General features: G+C 51.6%; 1 protein-coding gene across 2 annotated transcripts in view; it reads left to right on the top strand.

Moving 5' to 3' along the window:
- The first annotated feature begins 1587 nt into the window (after nt 1-1587).
- The window catches only part of ELMO2 (engulfment and cell motility 2), a 38403-nt gene continuing 14642 nt past the window's right edge, over nt 1588-25348 (top strand). The window contains exons 1-9 of one of the 2 annotated variants that reach the window (XM_070381094.1): nt 1588-1686; nt 12935-13062; nt 13356-13396; nt 13824-13896; nt 14241-14291; nt 17828-18009; nt 19630-19729; nt 20818-20969; nt 23380-23458. In XM_070381094.1, coding sequence (XP_070237195.1) covers nt 12985-13062; nt 13356-13396; nt 13824-13896; nt 14241-14291; nt 17828-18009; nt 19630-19729; nt 20818-20969; nt 23380-23458 — 756 coding nt within the window. In that variant the 5' untranslated portion in view covers nt 1588-1686; nt 12935-12984. Of the gene's footprint in view, nt 1687-10095; nt 10219-12934; nt 13063-13355; nt 13397-13823; nt 13897-14240; nt 14292-17827; nt 18010-19629; nt 19730-20817; nt 20970-23379; nt 23459-25348 lie in introns of those variants that run through there. The other variant, XM_070381095.1, reaches the window with a different exon arrangement.

A 25348-nucleotide genomic window follows, 5' to 3' on the forward strand; every position in this document is an offset into this window, starting at 1 on the left:
GTATCTCTAATTTTCTTGAAGAGATCTCTAGTCTTTCCCATTCTGTTGTTTTCCTCTATTTCTTTGCATTGATTGCTGAGGAAGGCTTTCTTATCTCTTCTTGCTATTCTTTGGAACTCTGCATTCTAGTTCCTGAGTTGACCTCAAATATAATCCTTAACCTTGCTACACCTTCAGTTTCTCCTTTGTAAAACGATGAGGATGATAACGTCTACAGTAATTCATTAATAATTAAAAAGGACAGCCTGAATAATAACAGTCTTCTGTGAAGATCTCACAAAGCGATGGTCTACTAAAAGCTTTGGTAGGCAAGGAGTGGGCGAAGTACAGCCACAGGTCAACACCTATTTTTTGTAAATAAAGTTGCATTGGAACACAGCCACCCTCACTGGTTTACATATCGTCTGTGGCTGCTTTCACAGTCCAACAGCACAGTTGAATAGTTTTGACAGAGAGTGTATAGCCAAAAGCATTTACTATCTGGATATTTATGGAAAGTTTGCTGATGACTTCTGCAAGGGCTGTAGCTACGTTAGCTATTACTAAGCCACAACCTCCATGAGCATCATTGTATTCACCAGTAAAAGGGTACTAATAAAGGTCATCTTCAATTCCAAGATGTTTTGAGGATCAAATGAAACAACATATGTAAAACTGCCTTTCAGATGCTTTGCAGAGTGTAAAGTGCCATATAAATGAGAGTCCTTATTTAGTCTCTTTGCTGAGTATCAGTTTCATTATTTCCTCTCTTCGGTGAGCATCTGTAAACGGGACAACAAAATACCCATCCCTCAGGGGGTTGTAAGGATCCCTGAGACAAGACGGTTAAAGCATTGACTTTAGAATCAATCAGGCACAGGCTGGAGTTTTGCTCTGCCCATCACTAGCTGCACGGTCAGGGAACCCATTTAAAACCTACATCGGAGTTGCTGTGCGTGTAAAAGGGAGGCAGCACGAGTGAGGCCCTGGCGCAGGGCCCGGCTCCGATCTGCAGGTGCAGTGACAAATACCACCTCCCACGGGTCCCTACCAGCAGTACGGCTGAGCTGTACCCCTCTGCCTCTACTCCGCGCCCACGGTCAGCCCTGGGTGCGTGTATAATTAGCTCCAGCTCGGTGGTGAGCAGCCGCGGCTGCTCACAGCCTCTGACACGACTGTCACCTCCCACTCAGTTCTCCAAACCACAGTTATCCCACTGCTGTGTGCGTTCCATGCCTGCTGGGCACCCGGCCGAGTGCCATTGGAGGACATCTGAGCCCTCAAAACCTCTGATTTATCACCTGGGACCCAGGCTGTGCCAAAAGAAAAGTTTCGGGGAGCAGGGGAATGTGGGGAGGAAAGGCTGCTTCTTGCATTTGCCGGGGGGCGTGGAGGGGATCCCATTTCTCCAAAATCAATAACCCGAGGCGGGAGAAACAGGCTGCGCCTTTAAGAGGCCTCGGGCAGCCGGGTGGAGACCGGCGGCTCCCTCTTCCCCGCCCGGGCAGTTGGGCCCTCCCTGTTTTGAGTGACAGGCAATCCGCCCAATTGAAGAAAGAGAGCTCAGCGTGACGGCGAAACGGAGCAATAGGAGCCTGGGTTGGCGTGCGCGGGGCGGGGTCCCGAGAGGGCCGGGCAGGCGGGAGGCTTAGCGGAGCGGCGGCTGGGGGACCTCGGCGCGGGAGCTGGGCCTTGGTCGGCGCCCTGGTGAGTGTGGGGCGCTCCTGGGGCCGGGGCGCGCCGGGCAGCGGAGTGGGACCTGGCCCGAGGGGCGGAGGGCAGAGGGGCCGGGCCGGGCCGGGGAACGGGCGGAGGGCTGAGGCCTGCTTCTGCCCAGGGGCCTGGGGGCTGGAGAGGGCGGGCCTGGGCCCCCGAAGAGGTCAGCAGGCCCCAGGTGGGCCCGCCGGGACCGGAGGGCACCGGGTCCCCAAGCCAGATGGGCCGGCTGGTGGGGAAGAGGGCGGAACAGGCCTTGAGGAGCGGCGGCTAGGCCGGGTAGGGGACGCGGGGTCGGAAAGGAGAAGGGTGGGAGGATGGAACCCGGGGGCGAAACGAGATGCTGGGGGCAGGGAGGGGGTGACCGGAGGGGGAGCGGCTGGCTGAGGACTCGATCGGAGCCCGGGAGTGTGTGGGGCTGGGTGGCACCCGTCGGAAGCCTGGGGAGTCTCCCTTTACATCGCCGCCCTCTCCTGCACAAACAGACCCTGCTCATCACCCCGCCCCGGCTACCGGGCCGGCCCTGGAGTCCCCCAGACCGTTGATTTACTGGCATCTCTGCCGCTTCCCCCTCAGTGCAGACCTCTCTCGCCTCTTACCTGGACTGATGCAGTATTCTAACCCATCTGCCCACGCAGGCGCTGGGGCCGCTCTCCTGTGGGCCTCGCACCGTGGCCCGAGGGATCTTTTCAAAATTCCGTCCAGATCCGTTCCCTGGCTTACTTTGTAACTGGCCGGCTTCCACCTCTTTGCAGGACCACCCTCAGATCCTCACCCAAGCTCTGGAGATGGGATGCCACCCACCTCTCCTCTCTAGTCTCCATCTACTAACCCTTCTTGCTCAGTACTCTTGTCACACTGGCCTTTTCTTGTTCCTGCTACATACCGAGCCCTGGGCCAGATCAGAGTCTGCACCCTTAACCTTCTTTCCTACTCCCCAGGAAGTACCTTCCCCTCCTGCCTTCTTCCAGTCAAGTCCTCTTTATCTTTCAAATCTCCACTCAAGTATCAGTTCCTCTAGAGGCATCCCTGGTCCCAGCAAGTGAATTCCCCGCTTTCATCACCCTCTGTACTTCTCCTTCACGCCACTTGAACAGCAGTTTGACATATATTTATGAACGTATTCATGTCTGTCTGTCCCCCCATCCCCAGGTAGTAAGGTCCACAGGGGAAAAGAAAGGGTCCGTCGTTGCTCCTTGTATTTCCTGCATCTTGCCCAGGGCCAGGCACTGTGAATGTGTGTTAAACATATGAATGGAGGACTTGGCTTTGGCCAGAGGTACAGGGTGTGAGTCGCAGCTCTAATGTCCTTCACAAACTGTGCCAGGCTCTGTGCTCAAGCATTGCTGTCCAGTGGAAATATAATGCAATATTTGTGGTTAAAAAAGTTTTAATAGCCACACTAAAAAAGCAAATGACTTCCGTGGTGATTCAGTGGCTGAGGTTCTGCACTCCCAGTGTAGGGGGCGCCTGAGTTGGATCCCTGGTCAGGGAATTAGATCCTGCCTGCTGCATCTAAGTCCCGGAGCAGCCAAAAAAAGAAAAAGGGGAAAAAGTGAAATTACTTCTTGTCATTTTACTGAACCTAGTAGATTTTCAAAGAATATTCTTTTGACATATAATCAATAGAAAAACATTACTAGTGAGGTATTAACATTTTTGTGTGTTATTAAGCCTGTGAAGGGCTTCCCTGGTGGCTCACTGGTAAAGAATCCACCAACTAATGCAGGAGACATGGGTTCAATCCTTGGGTCAGGAGGATCCCCTGGAGAAGGAAATGGCAACCGCTCCAGTATTCTTTCTGGCAAATCCCATGGACAGAGGAGCCTGGTGGGCTACAGTCCATGGAGTTGCAAAAGAACTGGACATAACTTAGAGACTAAACAACAATAAGCCTTTGAAATCTGATGCGTGTTTTATACCTAGGGCCCATCTCAGCTTGTGATAACCACATATCAGCTGCTCAATAGCCACTCATAGGGGTGTGCAGTGCTAGAAGCTTTATATACCGGCAGCATTTAATTGCCTTAAACCGTTTGAGGTAATTATTGTTACGTGCATTTCACTAATAAACATAATGAAGCTCCTAGAAGTCATGTTGCCTGCCAGCAGTCATCCTAAAGTTTGTGAGCGGAGGAAGCAAGATGGGACCCAGGACCCCAATCTCTTCATCTGGAGTTTGGTCCTTCTGTACCCTGTGCTGCTTCCGGGAGGCACCAGGGGAGTCTGGGGGTGCCAGAAGTGGAGGCTAAACTTCTCCCCCCAAAACGGCACCTGTGGGTCGTACTTACTCTGCCGTGTCCTTGCAGAGTCAGTGTGTCTGGGTGCACGTGTACCACCTATGTAGGTGGCTCAGGAACAAGCGCGTTTGATGCAGTTGAGGAAAAACCTGCAAAACCAGTGCTTCTGGGTCCAGTCACCGCAGCTCAGCGCCTACACCAACTCAGCCTGGCCCTTGGGTCGAAAAATGTACCCAGCCCGCAGCATCTCGTACAAGGTGCCAATTAACAGTCTGGCTGTTCAGTTCAACAGCAGCTGGCTGAGTGAGGTCCCCATCACTGTGAGACCAGGATCTGGGGAGACTGGGGAGTGTGGTCACAGCCCTCATCTTCAGGACGCCAACTGGGTATGCGGAAAGACAAGGCCAGATCACGGAAGGATTAGATGAGCGGCTGGATACTCTGCAGTGTAGTGGAGGACCAGGAACTGGTGTGCAGAGGCTGCAGCAGCTGCATAACGTGTGTCAAGTGCTGGGTTTGAAATCCTCTAGGCTGTGGCAAGGGGTCCTTCGCAGTTTCCTACAGTTCCCACGTAGGTGCTGCCTGACTTAAGCAGCTGGAATTTGTGAACCCATTAGGCACAGTAGTTTTAACTGCGCCAGTAGAAAAGTTTGTTGAGCACCTGCTTTGTGCTAGGCGTTGTAGTGGCCACTGCTCTGGAACTCTGAAGCTCTCCAAGGTTCTGCTAGGAAAGGAATGTTAAGTATTATATATCATATCATCATTATATTATACAATTGTTACAATATTTATTATCTGATTATTATATTTATTATCATTATTATATTTCCCCTCTCTGATTGCCTTAACGTATGTTCTCTCATTCTGTCATCAGTGTGGTAAAGCCCAGTAGATAGGGCTTTGTCATGCCAGGGAAACACAGTGACCGTGCTTTGCAACTTCGTCAAGTTCACAGGGTTGGAACTCCGCTTACTGTGGGTCAGGTACTATGCTTAAATGAATTACGCGTATTATCGTTCACAACAACTTTATAGGGTAGGGTCGGTTGATTGAAATCCCCATTTTACAGGTAAAGAAATTCTGAGAGCTGGGATCCAAATCCAGGTCTGTCCCACCCCAGAACACGAGCTCCTAACCTCAGTAAGTTACGCTGCCGTGCTAGAACATCAGGCTTAGAAGGGACCTCACTTACACCTAGTCCAGCCTCCTCATGTCGATCAGGACCTAAGGCCCAGCGAGGCTCGGGCTTGTGGCAGAGCTGTCGGCCAGGCCTCCCGTGCCCGGGGAGGACTGACCCTGAAGCGCGGGGCGAGGCCGTCTCTTGCCCCTGACTGGCGGTGGGCCCTTGCCAGCTTCTCTGGGCCTCACTTCCCGTATTCGTAAAACAAGAGGCTTGGCCCAGCTTTCCAGCAAGAGCAATGCTGTGCTGTTGGGGTCAGGATTGAAGGAGTCGGGCCCCCAGCCTGGGATTTCAGTCATCCCCCAGGGCTTCTCAGCTCAGCATACCTGCTCCCTACACAGTCTCTGCCTCCCCGCCGCAGCACCACAGCCCCATGAAGGCCGGCAGGACTTCTGATTCATCCTTCTTTTCCACTCCAGTGTCTGTTTCATTTCCGGAAACTGAGGCAAGTGATCTGGAAGCACTGACTCCTACGTCCACCTCGATGACTAGGGATTTGCAGAGTTCTAGGCAACAGCTAGTCCTCTGTCATTAGAGTTTTTGTTTCTCTTTTAAAGGCAGTCAGGTTCAGGGGCATCCTCGAGGGTATTTTTGGTGTGGAATTCCGTGGGCACAGCTGTGTGCCAGGCCCTGTGCCGCCAGCCTTGGGGAAAGGTGGGGCAGGGGAGTAGATACGGACTTGATGAGTCCCTGGCCTCAGCTGGCAGCCTGGAGCTGTGGCTCCCAGCCCTGGCTGCCCATCACAGTCACCTGCTGGGGGTGGGAAGGTGGGTGTTGCAGCCACCCGGGGTGGGCCTGGACGAGGCACAACCAGAGCGGAGAACCACCAGTCTCGAGTCTGGCTCCTCAGACTGTCACGTGCGTGCCAACCAGCTGGGAATCTTGTTTGAAGGCAGCTTCTGGTTCAGCAGGTCAGGGCTGGAGTGGGTGATTCTGCGTTACCTGGGGCTCCCCGGCAGCGTCGGTGGTGCTGGAAGGCAGGTCACAGTCTGAAGAGCAAGAGAAAAGGCTGCATATGCAGTTGTGAATCAGCTGGATCGTGACCCTGTGTAAAAGATGCGAATGCAAACGAGAGCACAGTTCTCTTTGCCTGAGGTCAGAGCACCAGGAAGGCCGCACAGAAGAGGGACTGTTGGGCCTCGGAGCTCGAGGAGAAGTTTGGCAGCCAGACCAGATGGAGGCAGTAACGGCTGAGACCGAAGTACGACTTGGAAGCGTCTGGCAGTCGGGGGAACAGGGTGGTCCACTGGGACATTTGGAGTATCCACGAGGAGGGTCCGTGGTGGGACTGGAAGGAGCCGGGTGCCCTGCTGAGGAGTCTAAGCGCAATTCTATAAGCACGGGGCGCTGCAGAAGTTTTCTAAGCCAGAGACCTGGGTGGTTCTTAGAGTGGGTGTTTCGTGAGAATAAACCCAGACAGTTCCCGTCTTCCCACACCCTTCCTCACCACGCTTGTGGCTCTAAGTCAGTGGCTTTTAACTAAGTGTTGGGTGAGTTTTGTGTCCGACAGAAAAACTGGGGAGAAACCTCAGCTGCCACTGATGCGATGGTCCTTCTAGGTGTTTCTAGCAGTGATTGGCAGAATCCGAGCCTGCAAACCCAGCTTCCCTCCCCGTACACCCGAGTCTCGCCTTCACTCGGGGGTCTGACCCGAGGGAAGTTGAGTCACTTCTCACTTGAGAAGCTGGCCAAGGGAGAAGCCTCTGTGGAGATTGTGCTGTTGATTAGAAAGAGGGTGTGACCTCTGGTCCCCTTTCTGATGCCGTGGGTTCTATCTCAGGAAACAGAAACCAACCTCCCCTGAGCCTCCCCCACTGTATCAAAAGCAAAAGAATGAAACAAAAAAGCACAGTCAGCCCTGGTCCTTAGGAATGAGGGGGGAGGGTGGAAAGCTGGAACCTTCTGGCCTTCCTTCTTCATTCTGAATTCCTTACTAATGGCCAGGGATCGGCTTTCACTTCCTTTCTGCTGGGCTCTCGGTATCCCGCTCCCAGGAGTAGTCCTCCCACCCCACCCCCCCGACGCAGGCGTGGTTAATTGATGGAGCTCAGTGGGGCCTTTTGTAACTGTGCTGACTTTATAAGCACACCTTCCAGCAGCCACTTAAAGAAGGCTCACTGGAGACACGAAGGTCCTTGTTTTCCTCTTGTTTTCCCCAGCTTCGCCTTTGAAAACCTGGGCTTTCATTCTCAAGCCTTAGAGTAGAATTATCTTCCCCACATCGCTGTGCATCTCTCTCTTGTTTGGTGGCCTTAGCAGCAGCAGCAGCAGCAGCAGTTCCCCCAGTCATCTTTGTGTCTGTAGTATTTGAAAGGGGGCGGGGTGGGGTGGGGTGGAGAGTCATTTAATTGAAAGGGGTTGATGACTTCTTTGCCCTCTGGTCCTGGATGTGGACCCAAAGCTCCCTCATCCTAGCCATTTGCTGTTGAACTCTGTGGAACTGCCGAGGTAGAGCAAGAGGCTATTTATAACCCTGAGAATTTTACAATGTTATTGAATTGCTTCGACCTAATTTTCGCTTCCTTTCTAAAGTGAAAATGAAAAGAGTAAGCAAAGGAGTGCTGAAAGGGTTCCCCACAAGGAGATCCTTTATCCTCAGGCTGTTTGTTATCGTTGTTGAGTCACTAAGTCACATCCGACTCTGACCCCTCGGACTGTACCCCTCCAGGCTCCTCTGTCCATGGGGCTGTTACCTGGAGAATATCACTCTTCTAGCCTCCTGTCTCCTAATGTTTCCAAGGGAGAAAAGCAGAAGGATGTTTTCCCTCCATCTTTTAACTGGAGTCAGATGTGCTACAGCTGATTCTCCAGTGAGACACATCTGATGTTAGATGTGAAAACACTGGAAATTCTGTGGAGTTAGAAGGTGCTGGGTCATGGAGGGAACACACAGCTGGAGTGCCCGGTGCCCGCCCCCTTCCGTGTGCCACCGGCCCTGGCTTGTAGGAGTTGAAGAAGTCGGAGCTGTTGGATTTGAGCAGATACAGGTGCTCATAATGCTGTGCTAGGTGACGAAGCTGCAGGGTTGGACCTGTCCCCAGGAGGAGAGAGTGGAGAAGAGAGCTGTCTGAATCTAAAGCTGTAATGGGGTAGCCTGGGAGCCTTCGCAGAGCTGTGGACAGAAGGCCATGAGAACACGGGGTCCTGTCCTATTTCACATCGCCAAGACTGGTGCAGAGCGGAAATGACATTTGAGCAGGGCTCTGAAGGTTGCATACGAGCTCTCCTGACAGTCCAAGGAAGGAAGGAAATGTGCAAAGACACAGAGGAGGAGGAGGAACGTGCCCTGCCTCGTGGAAATAACAAGTAGTCCAGGAAGGTCCGGCTGGACCATGACGGACGGAGCCCCGTGCAGGAGAGTGGAGGTCACCTTCTTTAGACAGTGGACTCCGTTTTCTGTCACTGTGGTGAGCTCTTGTTGGTGCAGCCTCGGTGTGCTTCAGCTTCAGGTCCAGCACGCCCACATCCTCCCCGGAGGACCTGCTGTGGGTACAGTGCCCCCTGCTTTCATGTGGCTTTCAAACAGCCAGACTGGCTGGGGTCACATTCTGGTGGTGCTGCTTACTAGCTGCATGACGCTGAGCATGGAGCTTAATTTATCTGTGCCTCTGTTTCTTGTCCGTAAAATGGAGTAACGTCGCACAGGGCTGCTACAGAAGAGAACCAGCTGTGAAGGCCCAAAGCCCAGTCTTTTTTTTTTTTTTTGGCTGCTCTGGGTCTCCACTGTGGCTCGAAAACTTAGTTGCCCCAAGGCATGTAGGATCTTAGTTTCTCGACTAAGGATCGAACCCACATCCCCTACATTGGAAGGTGAACTCCTAACCACTGGACCACCAGGGAAGGTCCCCCTAAGAGCCGATCTTGAGATCCAGTCTGATGTGGTTTCTTTGTTTTTGTTTTTTTGTGTGTGTGGAGATGGAAAGGAGGCATGTGGAAGACCTGTTCTTATCCCGTGTGAACTTCGGTTGCCTCATCTGTCTAATGGGGATGGTGTTCAGGGTTCAGGTGAGCTTCAGCAGTAGTAACACCACAGCCATGTGCGATGGAGTGTAAAGAGGCCGTCTGCACATTACTGTTATACACAGGATGACTGCCACGAAGCCACCGCGTAACTGAACTGTTGTTAACAAGCTAGACTTGTCTAAGTGGGCTTTGCTCTTCAGTGTTCCGGCCAGTGTTCCTTAAAGGCCTGCTCCGTGCCCTGTGCGCGTTAGGCTGCCGTCTATTCATCTCCTTCCTCTGTAAGGCCCGTGGTTTTTGCGTCTCCTGTATCTTTGGCCTGCCGTGGTCCCCACTCTGAAGCTGACTGGCCTGCTCAGAGCCCGTCAACATCCATCTCCCTTATCCTGTGTCTTTTAAGCTCAAGAGAGCGGATTGGATTAGTCTGCGGAGAGTGGGTGTTCACCTTGGTCCCATAGGCTGTGGTGCGGGTGGAGAGAGTGCCAACACACGTGGGCTGCCTGGGCATTTGGGGAAAGGGCAGAATCGCAGAGAACAGGGGCTTACAGTGTCTCTGGAATAGTCCCAGCGATTGCAAATCCCCGTGCTTTCACAGGGATGTGAATTTTTGGAACAGACAAGAATCACTCATGGCTGACTTTAATAAAGAGATAATCAGCCTAGGATATGCCATATGGATCAAAGTGAAGTGTAACTGTAAAATACAGTGATGAGTGTCAGCTTTGTTTAGGAGTTCCAAAATATATGATTGGTTTCTTAGCAGTACCACTGAAGTAAAGGTGAAGATTCTTACGCATAAAACTTTGAAATGGGCAGTCTTCATTTGGAATTCTAAGCTCTAGTTTAGAATCTTAGACTTAAAAGGCACATTACACGTGCTTTAGTTCCACAGTCTCGCCTCGCAGGTGAGAGGAAAATCGAGACTTGGGTGAAAGGGACACGTCATCACCCAGACACTCAGCGACGGAGCTGTGACCAGGTCCCGAGTCCTCTGGCTCTGAACCCAGGTGCTTTCTTCAGCAGGGACCGGCATCCCAGCCCAGCACTCTTCCTCTTGCACCTACACGGCCTGCTGATTTTAAAAAGAAGAAACCAGGGGCTTCCCTGGAGGTCCAGTGGTTAAGACTCCGTGCTTCACTGAAGGTGACGTGAGTTCGATCCCTGGTCCGGGAACTAAGATCCCATATGCCTCACTCTGGCCAAAAAGTTAAAAAAAAAGAAGAAGAAACTAAATTAAATAACAAATGGTCTTAGAGGCCATGTTGTGCATTTCCACATGTATGAAGTATTTATATTAATACAAAAGGCTGCAGGACAATCCATGGTGATACAAGTCAGAAAGAAGTTGCCTCTTGGAGGGCTGGTGGGTGAGAGGCTGACCAGAAAGAGGTAGGAGGGAAATTTGGGGGGTGTGAAATGTTTGGTGTCTTGTTTTAGGTGGGTGGTTACAGGAAGGTGTGTGTGTGTGTTTCTGTTTTTTGTGTATGTATATATATGTGTGTATTTACATATGTATACACACATATATACATAAGCTCTGCATTGTATTTTATGTAATTTGTATCTAAATTAAAATGGTATGACAAGGATACCCTTAGAGAAGGATAAGAGTGTCCTGGGGATCCAGAGATTCATGGTACCATGCCTGCTTTGCTCTGTCACCTGAGCAGAGCATCTCCACCAGGACTTGGGCCTGTTTCTTTTCAGAGATTTGTTGTGTGTCTAGGCACATAGAAATCACATGTGAGAAGTTCCGCCTGGAGCTGCAGAAGATGTGAAAGCTCTCAGAGCCATGAGGCCAGCCCACTTCACCTTTAGGCCTAATTCAGTTGCAGCGAGCAGAAATTCAAGCCAGCTCAGTGGGGGGTGGGGGCGCAGGGGGCGCGCTGGCCAAAGTCAGCTCCACGTCTGTCCCCTTCACCGCTTTTATGCTGGGTGAGCTCGGGTAGCTTAGCCCACTGAGCTGCACTTCTGTCACCTTCAAATGGAGATGTCTTCAAATAATCCTGTTGTGCCTACTTCATAAGGCTGCTGGCAGAACTCAGCGAAGTACGTGATAGCACGTCAAAAACCATCTCTTCTGTGCTGCCGTGTTCTGACGGTGCTGGTAACAGGAATACACCATGTGTGTGTGTTCTGACAGTGCTGGTAGTATAAACACACCGTGTGTGTGTGTGAGGCCGTGCTAGGTCTTCTCTAGTTGTGGCGAGCAGAGGCTGCGCCTGTCGTGGAGCCTGGGCTTCTCTTGTGGTGGAGCACAGGTTCTGGGGTTCTTGGGTGCGTGGGCTTCAGTACTTGCAGCTCTCAGGCTTGGTTGCCCGTGGCATGTGGAATCTGCCCGGGCCAGGGATCAAACATGTGTCCCCTGCATCAGCAGGCAGATTCTTAACCCCTGGGCCACCAGGGAAGTCCAAGTGCTGGTATTTTTGACAGTCGACTTCTGAAGCAGCCCACCCTGGTCAGGAAATGGTCAGGAAAGCTTCCCTCTGTCTGAGACCTGTGGGATGGTAGGTAAGGGACTTGTACATGCCAAGTCCCTTCAGTCGTGTCTGACTCTTTGCGACTCCATGGACTGTAGCCTGCTAGACTCCTTTGCCCATAGGATTCTCCAGGCAGGAATGCTGGAGTGGGTTGCCATGCCCTCCTCCAGGGCATCTTCCCAAACCAGGGATCGAACTCAGGTCTCTTTAAGTCTCATGCATTGGTAGGTGGGTTCTTTACCACTAGCGTCATGACCTGGGAAGTCCAAGGGACTTGTACCCCGTCACCAAAGAGGTTTGTACTTAGAAGTACTGTGAGAACTGACATCTGTGCTTGGGCTGCAAAAGTGCTGGCATCCATGAATACCAGCGTAGCAACAGCTGTGTTGCATGTTCCAGGAGAGGCAGGCAGTCTCCATTCAGAAGCAGAAATTGCGGGTGCATGGTTAAACTTGGAGGATACAGGAGAAAGGTCTTTTTGATGAAGAGTGAGGCCTCTCTCGAAGCTGCGGGCACGGAGTATAAACACACATTGAAATCATCCATCAGTGGGGCAACTTCCCGCATCAGACCCTGGAGAGAGAACGCTTTAGCTGCTGCCCGGAACGCCACTAAGCTGTCAGTTGCCTAGGAGACTGGTCACGTGGCCCATCTTCCAGGCTTGTTCAAAATGATTTATTTTCCTTTATGTTGTAGGGCAGCAGGGGAGTGGGGTCAGAGGTACTTCTGAAGCCTTGTCCTCCGATAGTGGGGCCTTTGTGGGAGTGTCCTCACCTCCCTCCACTTCTCTTTTGGTGGCCCTTGCCCTGGGCAATTGGGATGAAGATAGCATTTCCTGTCCCGCTTCTCTTCCCCATTTTCTGAACCCTGTGTCATCCCACACGGGGGAGGCTTGAGGGGGAAGGAGTGGCAGCAATAAGCAGGGAGGAAGCAAGGAGCTGTGGCCGGGCCCTGTTGACTCTGGGATCAGGGCTGACCGCAGAGCTGGCGGGGCTCCTTTAACCACCCAGCCAGGAACAGCGTGTGTCTGTTCTTATTGGTCTTCGGGCATATGTTTCTCCCTCCCAAGGTTCCAGGACAGGGCTTTGCAGTCAATATACTCATTTACCACAGGGCCTTCCTGGCCGTCCAGCTGAAGCGTCACATTGCAGATCTTGCTGCTGGCTTATCTGCAGTGGATAGATAGGTTTGTCCCTTTTCTACTAGCCGATTTAATCTAAAGAGACAAAAGGCCCAAGGAAAGGTTGTGGTGTGATCTCGAAAAGCTCAAAGCAAGTAGTCCTATGTGTTTCTTTGGACACTACCTTCCGATTTTTCAAAATATGTAACAAAAGTGAAAACCGAAGGCAAACCCGTTCTTTCTGATTCTTTCTCCCCAGGCAGCTGTGTCTGTGTGTCTGTCTTGGAGAGGCAGGCCCTATTGGGAACGATGCCGCCACCATCAGACATCGTCAAAGTGGCCATCGAGTGGCCAGGTGCTAATGCACAGCTCCTTGAAATTGACCAGGTAAGCTCTGGAAGTGAGGAGTCAGGGAGTGCGGGGTAGGGGTGTCTTTCGGGGCGTGGACCACTGGCATCAGGAGTAGGAGTCAGCCAAGGCCTGTGCCTGCTCTGGAAGGCTGGTCACCATGGCCTGCAAGAGGCTTCCTCTTCGAGAACAGCTCTCAGAGAAGAAGTCCGTGCTCAGGCGCCAGGCTGAGCCTGCCTGGCGGACCCTCTCACCAGGACCCTGGCACTAGCAGGGTGTGGCAGCTGGTGAAGGATCTCTGCCCCCATCCCCACCACCCTCCTCTCTTTCAGAAACGGCCCCTGGCGTCCATCATCAAGGAAGTTTGCGATGGGTGAGTTGAAATTGCCCCCTGTTGCAGACAGTGACAGACTAAAGACAGAGGGGCACTGCCAGACCTTGAGAGGAATCCTGCCCGAGGACCTGCAGTTAGGTGGGTCCCCAGTCCGGGGCTCCCACGACGGAAGGATCGCTGGCGGGGATGTCCCCAAGACCTGCTGTCAGTCTGTAGGAGTGCCCCACCTGAGATCCTGGTGGGGTCTGAGACCCATGCCGAATTGCACGTGCCACCTTTGTGGTGCCAGTCTCTGCAGAAGGCAGAGGGGGTTACTGTTGACCCAAAGCTTTGTTTTTTCCCTCCCGTATATCACACCGGCCACCCAATCCCTTCAGCAGCTCTACTGAAAGTTTTTCATTTGCAGCTTCTAGACAGGCCCCCAGGTATGTATGGCCAAAGAGGCTGCTGTTTTTCTCTTACGTAGGTGGTCATTGCCAAACCCGGAGTATTACACCCTCCGTTACGCAGATGGTCCCCAGCTCTACATCACCGAACAGGTTAGTACAGGGACTCGCTCTCAAGTGAGCAGCCCGAGGCAGTGGTGCCGATGGCCCTCAGGGGGCTTCCTCTTACTGGGGTGAGAGCCGCTCCCTGGGCAGGTCAGGGCGCGTCAGCCCTTACTCTCCTCTAGTGGCTGGAAAATGTGGCTTCTGCTTCCTGAGAGGTGCTCGAAAAGTGTCTTAGAAATTCGTGGCCAAGAAACAAGCAGGAGGAGAGGGCCTGACTGAGGAGTGTCAGTTACAACTCCTTTAAAAATGGCAGAAGGTTCTTGTTGATTCAGCTCACTTGCCCAATTTTAATATTTTATCTTAGCTGCTCTTTGTTTCTCTTTGCCACCCAGACTCGCAGCGACATTAAGAATGGGACAATCTTACAGCTGGCTATCTCCCCGGTAGGTATTCTGCTTTCCTTAGGAATTCTTTTATCTGTCAGGTGTACGTGAATCCCTGCCGTGGGCCAGACTCTGTTCTAGAAAGTAAGACTTGGAGGTGAAAAATGCCCGTCTTTACTCTCACAGCCTAATGGGGAGTAAACAAATATAGTATAAGGCCTTCTGGGGTCTGGAGAGAAAGTTGCTCAGGGAGCTGTGGGAACTCAGAAAAGGGCCCGCCTGACTCAGCCTGAGGAGTCCCAGAAAGCCCTTCCAGAGGAGGGGACATGTGGTTCCGGTGTTGAAGGGTAAGCAGGAGTCAGCTGAAGAAAGAGGAGAAGGAAAGGTACTCCATGCCCAGAGACGTGCCTTGTTAGGTGGTGCGGGAGTGGGTGGCCGGGGCCTGTAGCAATCAGTCGGAAGCCAACAGAAGGTTCCTCAGTGGCCTTCTTGCAGGTTGGACTTTATCCAGAAGGGGGTGTGGGGACACTGAAAGACTTTAAGCGGGAAGCAATATTTTATTTAGATTTATATTTTAGAAAGATGACTTTAGAAAGTGACAGTATGGAAGATGGCAGAAGGCATCTTCAAGAAGCCAATGAGCAGTGTTAACAGCCCGTGAAGGCAGTGGCCATGGAGATGGAAGGGTGGGCGGGAAAAGTGGAGGTGAGCTTGGCGAAGAAGCTGGAAGGAGCGAGACAGTCCACACTGGCCCCCTGGTTTCTGCCAGGGCAGCCCTTCCAGGTAGCTGAGGAGGCATCTAGAAGGTGGGAAGGAAACAGGAGTTTGAAGCGGCTTAGGAGCCGAGGGCAGGGGCAGCGTCAGGATGGAGGGCGGCGTGGTCCGCAGTGAGCAGAGAGAAGGGAAGCTGAGGACAGAAGAGCCGTCTGTGGGTCTGGGAGACTGGTCCCTGGCCGGTGGCAGCCAGGTGGCAGTGCGTCGACTTTCCGAGGCAAGGACCTTCCACTCACCGCATTATCAGGAGTATAAAAGGGTTTAAAAGGAAGTAGATAGAGAAGGTTCCAGCTCGGGGATATGGAGTTGAAAAGATACACTTTCTTAAAAAGAGGAGAAACACTCGTGTATTTTAAAATCAAAAAGGTTTGACAGAGAGCCAGCGAAAGGTCTCCCTCCCACTCTCGTCTCCTCTGCCTAGCTCCCCACCTCCTCCGACCCGTCAGGGTTGTTACCTTCTCTGGTGGTTTTTCTGTGTCCTTGAGAATGTTTTCAGATGAAAGAGACAGAGGTTGCCAGCGCGGGAAAGAGGGGGCGAGTGACCGGACAGGCGGGACCTTGGTGCCCACAGGACGCGAGGGGCCCACCGCCCTGACTGCTCGGCCAGAGCAGGACCGGTGACATGGGGGTGGCCTCAGCGCGTCTGCAGCTTCTCTTGCAGCTTTTCGTGTGTCTTGTTACGGACATGTAATGGAGGGCGTTCCTGGCCCCTGTTCCCTTGGTAACGTGAGTGCCTGCTCCGTCAGCACAGTACCCGCAGCTGCTTTTTGCTGAATGCCTGGGTTTAGCTGAATCCTTTCACATAGGGTATCATGAGATGAGTACTCTCTATAGCCCCATTTTTCAGATCAGGAAACTGAGACTGAGGTTCAACAACTTGCCAGTTGTCGACACTCAGGACAGGTCAGAGCCGCATCTCAGACCCAGGTCTGGGAGCCGCAGAGCCAGTGTTCACGGCATCTCTGCCTCCCACTTCCCTCCCTCTCGTTCTTCTCGTTCTAAGGACCCCATCTCTGCCCCAGACGCTCTGCCAGTTTAACATGACAGCCTGGGAGCTGTGTCCTTCACAGACGTGCCCAAGCGTTTTCCGGGCCCCTGCGCAGACCAGGTGACTTTCCCTGGAACAGGAGCTGCGGGAGGCGGCCACCCAGAAACGCCGTCTCAGGAGGAAAGTGAACATTTGGGGTTGGAAGGTTCTGAGTGTGGTGCAGGCCAGTGCTCTTCGAATCGTTCTGTCCCGTGGCCCTTTCTTCCGCGCTCATGTTCTCCACTGTGTCCTCAAGAGCTGTGCATGGTTGGAAGGGAGAGACACGGGCAGCCTGACTCCTCGCAGGTGGAGAACGGGGGCTCCGGTCACTTGGGAGAGATGCGGGCAGCCTAACTCCTTGACAGCGGAGAACGGGGGCTCCGGTCACTTGCTTTAGCACTGTAAGAAAAATTAAGACCCCGGGAGCGTTTTTGCTCTCCAGACTCTTCCATTCAAACCGAGACCATGAAATTAACACACAGAAAATAGAGTGATGAACCAGTAAGATGTGAGGCGCTGGCTGTACAGTTAAGAAGTTCAGCAACAGGAAGGACCCGTGAACACGGGAGGAGGGGTCGCAGTCGTGTTTGCAAGAGGAGGCAGGCGCTCCAGGGGGGAAGGGGCCGCCTGCTCAGGGCGCCGCTGGTCCTTTTCTAAAAGCTGTCTCGAAATTAGCTGCTGCTTGGCATTCTTAAAGTTTCTCCAGGGCTAGCACTTTGAGGAACAATGATTTGGACTTCTGAGAGAAAGTAAGTGTATATATATATGTGTGTGTGTGTATGTATATATATATATATATGTATTGGGCTTACCAGTTTCAGATTGAAAAAGAGACCTTAGAGGTCATCAGATTGAATTCTCCATCCAATGCAGGAATTTCTCCGATAGCACTTTTGACAGATGTCATCCAGATTTTCCTTGATTGCTTCCAGTGACCAAGAGCCCAGTACTTCAAGAGACAACCTCTTCCGCTGTCTGATGGCTTTAGTTAATAGAGAACTCTTACGGGTACCGAATGGGGAAGGGGGTGGGGGAGGGGTAAATCAGGAATCTGGGATTAGCAGGTAAACTACAAGGTCCTACCGCATAGCACAGGGAACTAGCTTCAGTATCCTATAATAAACCATAAAGGGAAAGAACACGAAAAAGAATGTATGTGTAGAAAACGTGTGACACTTCGGTACACACTAGAAACTAACACAACATTCTAAATCAACTGAAAGTCAATTTAAAAAAAGAAAAACTCTCCAGTATTGATTGAACCATTATCTGTTGATTCATTGGAAAAACCCTGATGCTGGGAAAGAATGAAGGCAAAAGGAGAAGGGGATGGCAGAGGATGAGATGGTTCGATAGCATCACTGGCTTGATGGACATGAATTTGAGTAAATTCCGAGAGATAGTGAAGGACAAGGAAGCCTGGCGTGCTGCAGTTCATGGGGTCGCAGAGGTGGACACGACTTAGCAACTTAACAGCAGCATTCGTCTGTCTCTCTATGACTTGCCATCGGTAGTGGATTGTCATCTCTCAGATCTCTTATGTTCCATCTGTGGAACTCTTTTTAATACATAGACCAGAGTGATACAGAAAGGATACACTTGGCTACAGATCTGTCTTGACCTACTGGTGATTCCCTGATGGATCCAATAAACATTTATTTGGCAAATATTAAGCAGTGTGAAAAGCTCTTTCTGCCTTGGGCTTGAGAGTCCACAGGGGCCCCTGGGAGCTATTCACAGAGCAGTGACCCACCATGGGGAGCTGATGTCCTGTGTCTTGTCCTTGGTCCCATAGTCCCGGGCTGCACGCCAGCTGATGGAGAGGACCCAGTCCTCCAGCATGGAGACCCGGCTGGACGCCATGAAGGAGCTGGCCAAGCTCTCTGCCGACGTGACCTTCGCCACCGAGTTCATCAACATGGATGGCATCGTTGTGCTGACGCGGCTCGTGGAAAGCGGAACCAAGCTCTTATCCCAGTGAGTGTTTCCGAGGTCTCGATAGGGGAGTCTCAGATCTACGACACTGCGGGGCATCCCAGTCTCTTCCATTGAGTCAGACGCGCTTGTTGGGCTCCATCTGCGTGCGGAGCAGCATGCCAAGCGCTACGGTCCACACAGGGGTATAACTTGTGGCCCTGAGTCTCCTAGTCTAGCTGGGCTCTCACAAATTCAGAGTCGGGACAGAGCAGCCCTGTGCTAAGTGAGAAGTAAACTCAGGGCTGAGGATGTTGGGAAGAGAGGTCAGCTCGCAGCTGCAGTCGTTTCTGGAAAGTCGATGTGACGTGATGGAGGTTAATCAGCAGGCTGTCCGTTATCAACTAGAATAGGTCTCTGTCTGTCTATTCTTAACCACATCCCACGTCCCTCCCTCTCCAGGCACCAGCCCCCATACACAGGCTCCTTATACACAGACGTGTGTGGCCCTCCTCTGTAATAGCTCTCCCTCGCCCCTTCGCTGTCTGCCTGTCACCCGTTTTCACGGTGGGTGCGTACTTTGTGATACTCCAGTGCTAAGGGGAACGTGGCGGGAAACTGCCCTGTTGATATCAGCAGTGGATAAACATGTTTAGTTTGTCTTCTAAGCCCATGGAACCTAAGCCAGCAGAGAGGGAGTCAGAAGTCTTCTTTCAGCTGATGGGTCAGCTGTTGAAATTTCTTAGCCAAACTGAGCAGCTCATCTCAGGTATTTTAAGCTGTGGATTCTCCGGCTGCACGAAAATCCTGAAGCCTGTGGCTGCCGTCAGCACCGACCCGGCGTTCCTAGTCTCCCAGGAGTGCAGGGTTTGACTGGCCGTGGTTCCCTCCTCTTTAAAATGGAGGTGCTACCCACCTGGCTGTCCTGTCCTGAGGAGGATCGTGGGTGAGATGGGTCAGAACATGTTTTGTAAACGCAAACTTGGTCTGTAAATCAGAGCGCTAGCACGCCATAGTCCAAGGCGTAGCAGAGTCGGACACATGAAGGGACTGGGCCCGCACATGCAGGTATGGGTGCATAACAGATACAGTGTATACAGAGCAGAGAAGGGGAGAAAACATTTCAAGCCTTCCTGTCCGTCAGCACTCTGGTCAGGTTTCTTATGCCTTATCCTGTCCTCACTGCAACCCCGTGAGGTTAACACTGTGAGAAGAATTCCATTTTACAGAGAGAGAAATAGAAGTCTGAAAATTTTAGAAGTCTAAAATTTGCCCAGCTAGGAAGTGGTCAGACAGGAGCTGAAACCATGGGCCAAAGTTCATGCTCTTTCTCCTGCATCCTGCTGCCTCCTGGCCTGAAGGCGGGCTGGGACGCAAGCTCCCTTGGGCACCCCACCCGGTGTTGTGGTTTGATGGGCATTTGCTGGACGGGAGGTGGCCGAGGGACTGTTTCCCTGAGATGAGGAAGCCTGGTCGCCCAGCCGCCTTCCCCTTGGTGATACTAGAGATCCGGGGAGGAATCCGTGTAGGCATCGGCGTTGGCCAGGCACCGGGCCGGTGGTGTCTGCAGATTTCTCGCGTGGTGCTTACGCTGAACCCGTGCCTGCTGCAGCTCCCTTCACTCCCGTGTTCCCCGGTTCTGAATCTTCGTATCGTTTTGTGTGTGTTTTGCACATGTCTCAGCTACAGTGAGATGCTGGCATTCACCCTGACTGCCTTCTTAGAGCTCATGGACCATGGCATTGTCTCCTGGGACATGGTTTCAATCACCTTTATTAAGCAGGTGAGGCTTCCAACCTTCCTCCCTCAGTCACCAGGTGTCCTCTAGGCTCGAGGGGAGATGCAGGCCACACAGCTGCTCCAGGGAGGGTCGGCCTTCTAGCCCCAAGGCCAGGTTTTTCATCCTCAGGGTCTGGCCTTCCTGTGGCTCCTGGAAGATGTACCGAGACTTTGTTATACTCACAGGGCCTGTGCTGAGAAGGTGGGACTGGGCTCCCAGAATCCATTGTGGCCAAAGTGGGATTGGATTGTCAGTGAGACCTGCGGTAGCGCCAGCCAGCCCGCCAGCCCCATCCCTAAGTCTCTTGACTGCTTCTTGAGCCCTCCCTCTTCTTGGGATTTAAAAAAAAAAAATGTTCATTTCATTTGCCTTATATTCTCTTACATTTACTAGTGTGCCTTCTGTTTACAAATCTGCAGGCGAGCCTATTTGTCAGATGAACTCAGTGTGGAGAGGAGAGACTTCTAGTTTTGTCCTTCTTCTAGAAGAAGAGGCAGTGTCCAGAAACTGAACTGAAAACCAATAAATGATATCTCAGCTGATCTAGATTGTACCTGTCATTGGCTTGGGACATTGAGAACTTCCTGATGGCTGGAGACACTTAGGCAGGAGTGCAGTGACCATGTGTCAAGGATATTCTTATGGGGACTGAGCAGAGAGATTAAATTACGAGACTTGGAGGTCCTTTCCATGTCCCTGAGTCTCTGCGTGTGTACAGGGACAAAGTGTACGTCAGGGGAACAGCACATGGCGAGCACACGAGGTCCCAGGATCAGGAAGACCCTCTGCTCCTCACACTCAGCCCTTCCATGCCGAAACCCTTGTTTCTAAAAACAAGGGATTAAGTTCTTAGGTTTAAGGAAACACAGTTGAGTGGATGCTGTCATTTGAAATCGAGTTATGCATTATCCATGCCCGGGACTCCCTGGCACCCTGGCCAACACAGCAGACACCACTGTCACCTGGGGGCGACTGTCCAGAAGTGGGCAGCACACCTAAGCAGGGAGAGTCCTGGGTGGGGGCCGGGCATCTGAAACCTAAGCCTTCAGCCCTCACGGGCTTCCTGACCGCCTCACCCTCTCTGGCTCTAGATCGCGGGGTACGTGAGCCAGCCCATGGTGGACGTGTCCATCCTGCAGAGGTCCCTGGCCATCCTGGAGAGCATGGTCTTGAACAGTCAGAGCCTGTACCAGAAGATCGCGGAGGAGATCACTGTGGGGCAGCTCATCTCGCACCTCCAGGTGTAAGTGTGGCCCTGCCGCGCCTCCTGCCCGGCCCGCCCCCCAGCCCTCTGCCCTCCTCCCGCCGCACCTGTATTCCCAGGTGCTGGGCCGCTTGTCACTCGTCACCTCTTCCCTGCTACTCACTGCCAGAACTCCTCCCATAATTCAGAGCTGGTCACGTCACGCTCCTGCCTGACACCCTCTGTAACTCTCTTCACCTCTTAGGATAGCATGAAACTGTCCCAGTCCCTCTCTGTATCACCATGGTGCCAGACAGAATTAGATGCTTTCTCTTCTATGAGCGCAAGAGTCCCTGTTTGTGTCTATGACGATCATATTTACATGAAATACTGTATTTTTTATTATCTGTCTCCCGTTTTAAACGTTGAGTTGGGAACAGGGACCAGTTTTGTATCCCTTGTTTTAAGTAGAAGCTCTGTTAGTATTTGTCGAATGAACTCTTGCTGAACTAGCAGCGTGCGGTTGAGGGTAGCCAGAAGTGTCTTGCAGAGCATGTGTTCCAATTCAGGCTCTACTGCAGACGAGGTCTCTGCCCTCGGCAAGCTAACTCTTCTGGCTTCAGTTTCCGCACCTCTGCGCTGGGGTTAATCCCTCCCACCTCTCAGGCTTGGGAGGATCAAAGGAGAGAAAAGGTCTAGTGTAGAGACCGCACAGGATAGGTATTCATTCAGGAGAGGTTTTTTTGTTGTTGGTCATTGTTTTTTTGGTTTTGTTTGTTTTTTAAGTTTATCCCGTCCTAAGACATGTAACAGATAGTAAACAAAATCTAAAGACAGATGAACCCTTAGGAGGCTGTTCTCCCTTCCCCCTTCTTTTTTCTTCCCTTTCTGCCATTCCACCTAATTTAAGGGGCCTGGACTTTCCGAAAGCAAGGATGCTGATACTGCTGACACCTTCCTACCTACTGCCCCCTTCCAGCATGTGGGTTGTTGACTGAATACCCTTCCGGTTCCCGGGGAAGCCAGAATTCCCAGACTCGGTTGTTTTTAGCAGCCTTTTCTTCACTCAGCTATGCTCTCAGCCCAAACCTTCCCACGAGCCCAAGTGAAAAAAAAAAGCACAAGAAAATTTGCAACTCTGATTTCTTTCTCCTTGTCACTTCTCTAGGGGATTCTTCAGCCTCTGTTTTCATGCCCCAAAAGCCAAAAAGGTTGATTGAAGTGAGGGGACATGATCAACCCCAGATGGAGAGTTCTGATTTTCCTGACCTCAGAGTTACCTCTGTTTCTTTGTTTCTGAATTGGAATGACCCAATCACCTCCTTAGGGAGGAGAGAGGAGCTAGGCGTTTCTTAGGGGTCAGTCTGTGAATATTTTCAACCCATTGCTGTCCCTGGAAGTCATGTCCGCTGCTGCTGGGCTGAGGGACGCCTCGTGCCCTCAATCAGACTTCCAAGACGCCCCCGCCTGACCTGGGAGCCCAGCAGCCCCTCTGGAAAGAGCCTCAGAATGCAGCTGTGACACAGCAGGTGGAGAGTTCTCATCAATTGCTGGGAGTATGAGATTCCAGAGAAAAGTGGTAGCTACTGTTTATTTAAAATAAAATATGTTCACAGTTGAAGACTTCAAAAAAACAGAGAAGCACAATAAGGGAACCGTTTGCCCATTATCCCACCGCCAGACATAACCACTGTTAACATTTTTTTTACCACCCCACCCTCGAGGCATGTGAGATCTTAGTTCCCTGACCAGGGATCAGACCCACGCCCCCTGCATTGGAAGTGCAGAGTCTTAACAACTTGACTGTCAGGGAAGTCCCTAACATTAAATTGACTGGCTCACTGGTCTTGTCTTTTCTATGCATGCTTGTAAAAAAGTTGGAATCTTACTACACATACTTTGTGTGCCTTGATTTTTTTTTTAACAGAGTAATAGGTCTTGAACATTTCCCATGTCAAAGAACCTTCTAAAAGGGTAGTTCTTAATCTTTTTGCATCCCAGATGCCTTTGAAAATCCAGTAATGGTTATGGACTCTCACCTCCCTGGAAAAACTGTCACATAGTCAACCAGATAAATGGAATAATGGCTATACCGTTTCTAGGGTGTATGGATACCCTAAGCCCATCCCTAACCCCAAATGAAGAACCTTTGTGCTAAAACAGTGACTGCTTAGGATTTTCATATACATGAACAGAGCTGCTCCTGTGGACATTCACATTATTTCCTATTCTTCTTTTTAATAGTACTTTGATAAAACACTTTGCCAGTAACTTGCACACAGCTCTCTAATGGCTGTCTTTGGATAAATTCTTCCTGCTTGAATTGCTGGGTCAGGGGCTGTGCCCTGTTTTAAGGCTTTTGATCCTTGGCCTCCGATTATTTTATGACAGTCTGCGAGTGATTGTTGTAAACCATCTCTTGCTGTTCAGTCTGCTAATCTCCCTCTGCCTTCTTTCTCTGTTAACACAGCTCCAACCAGGAGATTCAGACCTACGCCATTGCACTGATTAACGCACTTTTTCTGAAGGCCCCTGAGGACAAGCGACAGGTCTGTGGCAGCCTTTTCAAGCTTTTCATTTGGGCTTTTCCGAGAGAAGACTTCTCACCCAGCCAGTCAGGGACTTTTGGGGGAGTCCTTCGTCCTGTCCCTCTGTAGCCAGAGCCCATCAGAGTGGCTTTGCTAATAAGGAAGACCCCAGGAAGACCAAGGAGGGAGACCACCTGGGTCCTAGGTCAGGGCAGGGGCCTGCAGACTTTTTCCTCTCAAGGCCGAATAAATATTTTTTTCTTTGGTGGGCCTTATGGTCTACGTGGCAACTCTTCAGCTTTCCCGCTATAGCCAAGGAAGCCTCAGACAGTAGACAGCAGGGGGGTGTGGTGACTGTTCATAAGACCTTGACATCTCATTTGGCCTTAGTGTGGCTACCCCTGGGTTAGAGGATCAAGAAGCAGGGAGAAGAGACTCTCCTGGCAGCCCTGCCAGGTCCTATCCTTGCTGAAGGAAGCAACAGTGGAGAGACTTAGCTCAAAGTTTCATGTCTGAAGATCCTCTCATCCAGATTCTAAATTTTTCCCTATTAGTTAGCTATGTGACATGATGCAAATTGCTCTACTTCTCTGAGCCCCGGTTTCCTCACCTATAACGTGGGAGCAGCATCTGCCCGATTCATTCATAAGGATGTCATGAGAAAAAGGCTGTTTTCCCAGGGAGGAAACGAGGGACGAGCGGGCCAGTGGGGCAAACGCTGACCTCAGAGGCCAGAGCCCCAAGGCCGAGTGTTTTTCTCACCACTTCTGGGCAAGTGCTCTGACCCCTCCGGGTCTCCACTTCTCTTTCTGTAAAATGCAAGGGCCAGGTTAAAGGATCTGTAAGGGCCCTTCCAACACTGCCGTTCTTGATTTCTCTGGTCAAAGCCCAAGAGAGGTACATAAGAAAGGCTTTGTAATTTTCGGTCAAGCCCCTGGGCTCAGTAAGTTGGAATTCCTGTGGGATCATGTCCTGAGGTCTTGGAAGGTTCTGGTGGGAGGACCTGGAGCATCTGTGGTTCTGTCTGTCCTTGTCTTTCTTGGATGGCTTGCTCTGTTCATCTCTTCCTCCCTAGTCCTGTTGTGAGTGTAAGCCGAAAGCTCATTCTTCCATCTGCTTCTCTCTGTGCTTTTTGCTTTCTGCCGGCAGGACAAGCACCTTAATCCGCTAGACCTGCCTGTCACTGTAAGTAGCACTGCCGTGTGGAAAGGGCCCCGCTGTCTTCCAGGTGGGGAGGTCAAAGCCAGGCAAAAATCTCCTGATCTGATCAGGCGGTTCACGGAGCTCCAAGACACAGGAAAAGGTTGTGTGCTATAAATCTCATTTGACAGGGCAGGGAGGGAAGCACTGCGGATCACAGTCACCTCAAGGATTAAGGAAGGGGCTGCCTGCCCCAGGGAACATGGCCCAGTCTGTTCTTTGTAACCTGCCTTCATGTGGGTCTGTCGTTCAGCTGGAGAAGATCAGATTCAGGAATAGCCTGTGACTTTCATCTGGATGATCCCAGATGCATCGCCTTCCTGCTTGCGGTAGCAGTAGTAAAGGGAAATGTGTGCCCTTCTGGATGCTTACTAGACCATAGCAATTGGAGAAGCTTTAGACGGTTCACAGAGGGAGTTTGAATGCTCATTTCTTGGTTAGAGGGAGCTCGGAGAGGTCAGCTCTACAAGGATATGAAAGACAGTGAGTGCTTTCTCCCGCTCTCCCCTGCCAGCACCGCAGAGAAATCTTTGGTCGAAGGCCTTTATACTCCAGTAGCAGATCACTGGCAATTACCCACTGTCGACAGCAAGGTTTAAGCTCCATAACCAGCCTCCCATAGCTACTGAAGAAGTTTCTAGTCCACCTTCTTCCTCTGCCAGCCAGTGTGTGCTCGGGGGACACAAAGTAAAACTTAATGTTCCTGGCAGC

The sequence above is a fragment of the Bos mutus genome, chromosome 13 (assembly GCF_027580195.1).
Source record: "Bos mutus isolate GX-2022 chromosome 13, NWIPB_WYAK_1.1, whole genome shotgun sequence".
Classification (NCBI taxonomy): domain Eukaryota; kingdom Metazoa; phylum Chordata; class Mammalia; order Artiodactyla; family Bovidae; genus Bos; species Bos mutus.